This window comes from Ictalurus punctatus, chromosome 18 (genome assembly GCF_001660625.3).
Source record: "Ictalurus punctatus breed USDA103 chromosome 18, Coco_2.0, whole genome shotgun sequence".
NCBI classification, from domain to species: domain Eukaryota; kingdom Metazoa; phylum Chordata; class Actinopteri; order Siluriformes; family Ictaluridae; genus Ictalurus; species Ictalurus punctatus.
Window position 1 is genome coordinate 24,015,077 of NC_030433.2, and position 9,254 is coordinate 24,024,330.

A 9,254-nucleotide genomic window follows, 5' to 3' on the forward strand; every position below is an offset into this window, starting at 1 on the left:
CACAGAGTTTCGTGAGTGTTGCAGCCAAAAATGTGGAAAGATTTGCGATGCGATTTGCAGAGTTTTTTTTGGGGGGGGGATTTTTTTTCTTCTAAATCAGTGAAGTCCGCTGTAATTTTGAAAGATTGCAAGTGCCTCCGAATATTTGATTTAAAACAATATCTTGGTGGCCACTACTATTTTAAAAAAAGAAGGAAACAAAAACAAACAAAGCATCCCGAACCACCACCCACGGACTTGCTTTTTCCACCTGTAACCTTGTTCCCAGACGAACGAACCCAATGTGGCGTTTTAAAAATCCGACCCTGGCAACCCTGCCTACAGGATTCCACATTTCTCTGTTCTGTGAAAATGCAACACACCTGTCTGTTTGCTCAAAATTCCTTAAAATATGTCAAATATACACCTCCGCACCGTGTGGGTGTAGTTTGCATGTTCTCCCTGTTCTTTGGGGGTTTCCTCCGGGTACTCCGGTTTCCTTCCCCAGTCCAAAGACATGCACTAAAGGCTGATTGGCATTTCCAAATTGTTCGTAGTACGTGATTGTGCCCTGCGATGGGTTGGCACCCCATCCAGTGTTGTGCCTCGAATTCCCTGGGATAGGCTCCAGGCTCCCCGTAACCCTGTGTAGGAGCAGTGTGGAAAATGCATGTGTGGATGGATGGAGGGATGGAAGTATGGATGGGTGTATGGATGGATGTGTGGATGGATGTTGTCTGACGTGTGTCTAACGTGAGCTATGAGTATTCACAAGGTTGCCAAATATAACAAAAGGCACACAGTTAAACAACATTATTGTCCAAAGCCTGGTAACACAATATTAAAGGGATGCTTTGGCCAAAATATTAAATTATTCAGTTCCCCTCTCCATTCCAAATGCAGGTCAATCAGCCATGGCAGGTTTTCTCTCTGAAGCGTTTGTTAGGATATCTTTGCCGTAGAGCTACAAGGCTAGTGTAAAAAAAAAAACAACCCAACAATAGCTTATAGCTACCAGTTTACCATGCTTAATGCTACCATGGAGCATTAGTAGGAATTACCAGTGGGTGAAGATGGTCTACCAGTTTGACCAGCCTGGCCTGTGTTTTAGCAACTGGTAGCTGATGAGACAACACAGAGATATTTCTAGTTTTATATTTTTAAATGCAGACTTGTTCTGCGATTTGACAAAAATGATTTCAAGTACAACTGGTACAACTTAGCAACATGATATTTTGATGCAGCTTTTTCATGATGTAAAACTGGTAGCTTTATATCTTTAGCTTCATTCCATAACTAAAGGAGCAAAATGTATCCCTTGGAATCATCCAGGAAAACGTGTAATGTGTATAAAACATGGATTTTAGGAGCACATGTATGACCCCTGCTGTCTGAATAAGAAGAATAAACGTTTATAAGGTGATAACGTTCTTTTTAAACGAAGATACACCGCCACCTGCTGGCGGTTCCATCGAAGTGCACATAAATGCATGAAATATATATTACAGTACATGTTTAAAAATGTATTCTACAAATAGAAAGAGCAGTTACACAACCGGGGTATTGATAGTATGTATAATAGAATTCACAGAATACAAGTTTACAGTGTTATTTATATAGGAATGATTCAGTAAATATGCAGCATGATTTTGGTAGATTATCTGTAACAATCCTCCAAAAACCCTACTTCATTTAAAGTGCTAGATTAGGGGTGCAATGAAATGCCGTGATCTGTATCTGTAATGGGGGACTGGTCCAGAGGCCCACTAAAATCTAACGTGTACAAGGTGCTAACCGAAGGGATAGGGCCTTGAGAAGTGCCACTAAGTCTTAAGAAGCAAACTTAGAAGAAGAAGAACACGTCCAAAGAGGGAAAACAACTTATGGCTAGACTAGATATACTAGGATTGAGAAACCAACCCAGCACAAATGAGCCTAGCTAAAGGCTCAAGAAGAGTAAATGGAAAGAAGGTCAGAAAGGACTGTTTTAAGAAGGAAATAAGTAAAGGCGAGGTTGTTAAAAATGTTAAAGCAAGGAACTGGAGAAAACAAAATAAACCTCAAGAGATCAGCTCCAAGAGGTTTGGTCTGACACAGGAAGAAAGCTTGAGAGCAGAGAAACCTGAGAGGTCCACCCATGAGGTGTTTTTATTTATTTATTTATTTATTTTTTTTTTAACATAATATTATTGTTTTTTTTATTTTTACCAAATTACAGGCTTAGTCTCAATGCAGTACTCGACAAAGAGAAATCAAGTCCAAGCGTTTGGGTAGCCTGTAAGCAGCCCTTAAATAGGCCAGTCACAGCTGGAGCCGGTTACCACTAATTACTGAGTGTCAGCTCTCTGTCTCCCTCTGGTGGCCGACCGGCGCCATGGCGGCTTGCCCTTCACACAAACTAATAACTGGGAATCGTGAATTTTTGAGATTTGTAAAGTTCAGCAAACAGAAAAGCGCGGTACAAAAATCGAAATTAAAGTTAAATCTTGAAATCTGATGCAAGCTTTAGGTTCCTGATTCTTAATCTGGGGGAAATCTAACCTGAGATAGCTTTTGGTTCAACAGTCCATTCGATTGTGATGAAGAAAAACTTTGCAGGATGTCCAATCTGATATACAATATCTAGCAGCTGAAATTTCTTTATGTTTTATCAAGCGCCATCACTGAAAGCTAATATTCAGCATTTAACATTCCAGCCACTTACCACAAATCAAAAGTAGGGCAGATTCTAGGATTAATTAAACGCTGCACACATGCAACTTCTGCTATTAAAACGAAGCTTTCACTTAGGTACTTTAATTTTATTTGACAGATTTTCAGATAAAAAGGCTACCCTGTGGTTGACCGCATGGACATATGCACAGTGCAAGAGGTCTGAAAGTGATTTCCTGTGTAGTTTGCAGCAAAAAAAAGGCGTCTTGATTTATCTGACATTTTCTCACTCGTTCTGGTTAACTGAGGTGAACCGCTGTGCAGCGACATTTGACAGCTCTGGACCATGCTGCATGTTTTGCTGACACAGACATTGCTTGTTCATGCTTTGACATTAGATTTCCACTTCCTGAGCCTCTGCAGTGTTTTAGAGGCATGCTGCTGGATGCGCTTGTGCTGCTGATTTGATGCCAGGTCTCGATATCTATTTTATCAAAATTAAAATAGACGTACGAGTGACTGAATTTAGGTCACCATAATATCAAGGCCTGTATTGCATGTATGTCTACACGCAACAAACTGTTTGGTTTACACTGTGACTTTCGATCTAACTGTAAGTGAAAGTAAACACGTCAGGCAATTATATTGAGTGCGAGTTATATTGCAGGTAAAAAGACGGTTCCTTACAGTCCCGTCTGAACCTACTGGAACAGCAAGGCCAATTCTATTGTTTTCGCTATACAGTGAAGACATTTGGGTTTGAGATCAAAAGATGAATATTAGACGACAGATCAGGATTTTTGGCTTCATTTCCTCATGTTTACATCGAGATGTGTTAAACAACTTAGAACGTGGCACCTTTTGTTTGAACCCACTCATTTTTCAAATAAAAAATATTGTAACACGTGACTGATAGGTGTTTCTTGCTGCCCAGGTGTGACCTGTTCAAGTTATTGTTTAAAGAATGAATAACTCTGAACATCTACTCTTGGTTTGAGCCATACGTGAAGACTGAATTTGATGTTAAAAAGGATAGACCAACGTGAAGACCAGCGAGCTGTCTATGGGAGAAAAGCAAGCCATTTTGAAGCTGAGAAAAGAGGGAAAATCAATCAGAGGCATTATACAGACATTGGGTATAGCCAATACAATAATTTAGAATGTCCTGAAAAAGATAGAAACCACTGGTGTAGTGAGCAACAGACACCGAACGGGTTGGCCGAGGAAAACTACAACAGCTGATGGCAGAAACATTGTGAGAGCTGGAACAACCTCCACAGGGCTGAGGTGAAGGTCTCACAATCCACCGTTTGAGGAAGACTTCAAGAGCAGAAATATCGAGGCCGTACCACACGATGTAAACCACTCATCAGCAGTAAGAATCAGAAAGCCAGACTGGAATTCACAAAGAAGTACAGAGACGAGCCACAGAAGTTCTGGAACCGAGATGAACCTGATGGAGAAAGAAAGGATCTGCTCACGAGTCATCAGTCAAGCATGGTGGAGGTAGTGTCATGGCTTGGGCTTCACAAAAGTTCTGGAACAGGCTCACTAGACTTTATTGATGATGGACCTCATGAGAGTAGGAGCAGAATGAATTCAGAAGTTTACAGGAACAACCTGTCTTCCGACGCATCCAAATTCATCAGGAGGAACTTCATCATGCAGAAAGACAACGATCCAAAACACACTGGCGACTTCATCAGGGGGAAAGTGGAAGGTTTTAGACTGGACAAGTCAATCAGCAGACCTTAACCCAACTGAGCAGCATGAAGAGGAGACTGAAGGGAGAAACCCCTCGAAACAAACAACTACTGAAAGAAGCTGCAGGAAAAACCGAGAAGAGTCTCAAAGTAACAGGAGACTGAACCAGCACCTGAGTGCCCCGTATGGATAGAAATGGACGAATCTTTCTGATGTTGTAAAGGAGAAATCAACATGAGCGTGTCAGATTAGCAATGTGAGAGGAAAAGGACAGTTGATTGTCCATGGTGAGCCCAAGGTTGCGTGCACTAACCAAAGGTGAGATGTGAAAGTTGTCCAGGGAGATCACAAGATCCTGACATGGTGAAGAATCACCTGGGATGAACAGCAGTTCGGTTTTGCTGTGATTAAACAATAGAAAGAAATATGCACAAGTCTGAGTCTGTCTAGAGGAGATGATCCACCAAATGTCAGTAACTAGGTAAAGAGGGGAGTAGTCAGAGACACAACCAAGAGACCAACGGTAACTCAGATAGGAGAACCTGTTCGCAAGGCGATCTTAGCCTGACACTCCGCAAAGCAGGGCCGAATGCTAGAGAGGAAAACCATTCATAGAAAAAGCTGTATAAAAGAGGACTCATGAAACAAATGGAAAAACTTTCTCTGGTCAAAATTTAACTTCTTGACCTTGGCACAAAGTGTTAAATTTGACGGAAACCCGACACTGCTTATCACTCTCAGAACACCATCCGCACTGTGAAGCATGGTGGTGGTAGCATCAAGATGCACGGAGCCCAATACATGGAAAACCTGTTTAAAGCTACAAAAGACCTGAGATGCCAACAGCACGACGATGCTAAGCGTAATGCCAAAGCTACACTGGAATGGTTCAGATCAAGGGACCTGGCCCAGTCAAAGTCTCCATCCATTCTGACAGATCTTGAGCAATTTTGCGAAGAAGAATAGGTAAAAATATCAGGATCCAGATGTAGCGCTTAGCACGTTCGCCTCACACCTCCAGGGTCAGGGGTTCGATTCCCACCGTGGCCCTGTGTGTGCGGAGTGTGCATGTTGTCCCCGTGCTGCGGGGGTTTCCTCCGGGTACTCCGGTCTCCTCCCCCAGTCCAAACACATGCATGGTAGGCTGATTGGCGTGTCCAAAGTGTCCGTAGTGTATGAATGGGTGTGTGAGTGTGTATGTGATTGCGCCCTGCGATGGACTGGCACCCTGTCCAGGGTGCACCCCGCCTTGTGCCCCATGCTCCCTGGGATAGGCTCCAGGTTCCCTGCGACCCTGAAGAAGGAGTAAGCGGTAGAAGATGGATGGATGGATATTTCACACCTTTAAATGTATGACTTATTGTGTAGCTCAAATGGTGGAAACCCCAATTAACTTCATCTCCAGATTGTAACACTTACACACCTATGAATTTTTGGATTTAATTAACGACTACAGTTAAAGACTATTATATTTTGCAGTGTGGTAAATGAAACCAGGCAGAAACTAATATATGATCAACTGTAGAGTCTATAGTAGATGATACGGAGCCATTTCCTCATGTGTGATGATTGTGGGTTGGGTTTCTCTGAACTGACACAATTTTTTACCACAAATGAGCATAAAGCAAGCGTAATATGAGCAGAGAAGGTTTCCTGCGCAAGGGTTCACATTAAAGCGACCTTTGTTACAGCCCTACAGTAAAGGAAGAAGGTCACAGAGGTAAGAGTGCATTCTTACAGCAGAAAGATTTGGCATTTTTAACACCCACATCTACAAACATTTATTTTGGCCTGGGTTTATTGTGACTGTAATTATTCATTTTGGATTTTAAAGGAAAGCTTTTTAAAAAATATAGGTGAATTTCGACTCTGTGATTACGTTACTCAACAAACATATGACGATTTATGACTTTCAGATTAAAGGTGGTCCAACAACTGTAATGATAACCATGGTGGACTCATTTTTTGAGTTTATGCTACGCACATCAACTAATCATTTTCACCAGTTAATTATATTACTCTTGCTGGCACTGTCAGAAAAAGGCACTGAATAGGTACACATTTGTTTGTATAGGTACAATGTTGGTCCTCAAATTCAAATTCTATACTTTGATTATTAAGTTTCTCTAAACCAGTGGTTCTCAACATTTTTCCAGCAAATGAGCCAAGGTGGACATTTAGAATTTCCCGCAAGCCTTGACCACACTGCGTTATTTTTATTCCAGATTCCTTAAATAAAACTCGTACATTCCATATTGAATAAATATAAATTTTTGTCTAGACGTCTGTTTTTCCACTGAGTCAGGGTCACCAGATGGTTGTTGAAGAATTAGCGGAGGTAGATCAATGGAGAAATTTGTCCACTTTATCGCTGAACTCCTACGCTAGTGTCAGGACAGTGGTAAAGTCTAAAATATGCTCTTCATTTAAATGTTTGACTCAGTGGTGCCTAAAATTCAGCTTTGTAGACCGATGTGACGTTTTATGTTGCAAAATAAATGAACAAATCAAAAGAGGAGGTTTTCTCAAATGACCCCATTTGCAAATCAAGCAACCACATGAGGTTGTGTGACCTAGTTTAGAACCGCTGCTTTAACCAAAGATAAGTAAGACCTATCATGGAAGCACCACTAGAGTGACAGGTGTTTGTACAATAAAACACCAGTTTAACACCTTTTTCTGAAAGTGGGTTGAATGAAGCAACTTTATTTGTGGCTCTGGGAAAAGGCCGTCCAGTGCTTAACATACATAACAAAATGTAATAGCTTTTTGTGGTATTTTACATTAGAACCCGAAAAGAGTGACTGAACATCTTGGCTCTGCTCCACAGGCACAATGTCTCTGGGACTCAACTTCAGCAGCAATGATACCTGTGAGATCCATGATGGAGCCCTTCCACACTTCTTGCCCATCTGCTACAGCATCATTTGCTGTTTCGGTCTCCTCAGCAACACCATCAGCGTCTTTGTTTTCTTCGTAAGACGCCACGATGATACCTCCACAGCGGTGTATATGCGCCATCTGACGCTGGCCGACTCACTCCTGGTCCTGTGTTTGCCACTGAGGATCTACTACCATTACAAACAGGGGCCTTACTTCCTGTGCAAAGTGGTGGGTGTCTTCTTCTACATCAACATGTATGCCAGCATCTCCTTCCTCAGCCTGATCAGCCTGGACCGCTACCTGAAGATCGTCAAGCCAGTCTGGGTCTTCCGCATACAAAAGGTGCTGTGGAGCCGCATAGCCAGCTACATCATCTGGGTGGTTCTCTTCATTGGAACCGCTATGTTCTTTGTTAGTAACAAGCAGAAAAACCCATGCGACAAGATCTGCTTCCATTTCCACGATAAGGGGCTGTTGGCTGGTAGCACCAACCTGGCTGTGGTAGTGCTCTTTGGTGTCTTGTTCCTGGTCTTCATCGTTTTCTACGTGAAGATTGCACTGAAGCTGAGGACCATGGAGATCGGAAAAGGCGACCCGAACACACAAAACCGCAAGAAGCGTCTTGTGCTGAAAACTTTCTTGGTGCCCGCTATATTCACGCTGTGCTTCCTGCCGTACCATGCGGTCAGAGTGCCGTATGTTCTGGCCCAGATGGATGTGATCAAAGAGCTGGACAGCAAGCAGCTGTTGCACACCTTGAACGAATACACCCTGCTTCTATCTACGCTCAACAGCTGCCTGGACCCTATCATTTATTACTTTTTGTCCAGCATATACAGGAAGACAATCCTATGTGCCATCCAGGGCAAGTTTAAAACCATGTATGACCTAAACAGGAGACGAATTAGCATTAATCGATCAATTACAGAGATTTAGCTCGAAGGACTTATTCTCGCCATACATACCGTTGAGTAAATATTCGTGACATTTGCACAGACTGTACAGTACAAACGGAATTGTAATGTTGATGTTGTGTAAAAACGTTTTATTTCAAAATACTGATATGTTTTCATAGCAGGTAGATTATATCATTTATTTAGAGACGTATATCACTCATCTACTCATGATTCAGACGTCTGACCTTTTTAAATGCCCTAGATTTTTTCTTTTTAAGGTTGTGCGGGGGTCTATATGACATTAAGTCATATAAAGTGTGCAGTGTGTTAGCTAACCACGCTGAGGTTATTAGATATATTGTGTTAAATGTTAAAAAAAAAAGCTCATTATTGTGGTGGAGTCTGCAGCACTAACATTAAAAACATCTAAACAACATGTCATCTGGAATTTCCCCCTGAATGCGAGCTGCTTGATCTTTCTGCTGATGATTTCAGATTATGTTTTATTTTCCTGCAGATGAACAAAAGATGAAGAGGTAATCATGTCGACATATCATTGTATATTCTGTAAAAATGTGTGTATTTATATATCTTTTATATCTGGTATTAATCCTTATTACTGATATTCATTTTTTATTTAATTATTATTTTTTTTTAAATGCTTCCTTTATCATATGCTATGATAGACAAAGTAATTTAAAACAATTTTCAGAATAAAAAATAAAATCTTGTAATTTTTATTTTTCCGTGGTCATTTATTTTCTCCGACAATGCTTCCTGAAGATATATGTTTTAGATCTTTTTAAATAGGTGAGTATGTAAATTAAATAAATATAATATAATATAATATACTATAATATGCTTTACGTTAAGGTTTCTTTAGTAAACATTAATTACTGACTTTATTTAACATAAATAAATGATAAACGTTAGCATTGACACTCTATAAAAACGTTGACTAATCATCAAATGTAGCTAACACACAGGGACGCATATCAGAGATTAATTAACATCTCATTTGTTTATCAACTTTACACTAAAACCGGATAGGTTCATGTAACTCAAAAAATCTGATGAAACCTCAAAATTTTTAAGTTGATCAATCAATTCCTTTAAGCCAAATACACTTAAATAGAGTTA

At 40.7% G+C, this 9,254-nt stretch overlaps 1 protein-coding gene across 1 annotated transcript; it reads left to right on the top strand.

Moving 5' to 3' along the window:
• The first annotated feature begins 5,695 nt into the window (after positions 1-5,695).
• Positions 5,696-8,854, top strand: gpr34l (G protein-coupled receptor 34 like). Its single transcript, XM_017492328.3, has 2 exons — positions 5,696-6,055; positions 7,166-8,854. The coding sequence occupies exon 2, from the start codon at positions 7,171-7,173 to the stop codon at positions 8,152-8,154; it is 984 nt and encodes a 327-aa protein (XP_017347817.1). The 5' UTR covers positions 5,696-6,055; positions 7,166-7,170; the 3' UTR covers positions 8,155-8,854.
• The last annotated feature ends 400 nt before the right edge of the window (positions 8,855-9,254 follow it).

Coding starts and splice junctions, on each gene's coding strand:
- gpr34l (XM_017492328.3), top strand. CDS start 7,171: ATGTCTCTGGGACTCAACTTCAGCAGCAATGATACCTGTGAGATCCAT.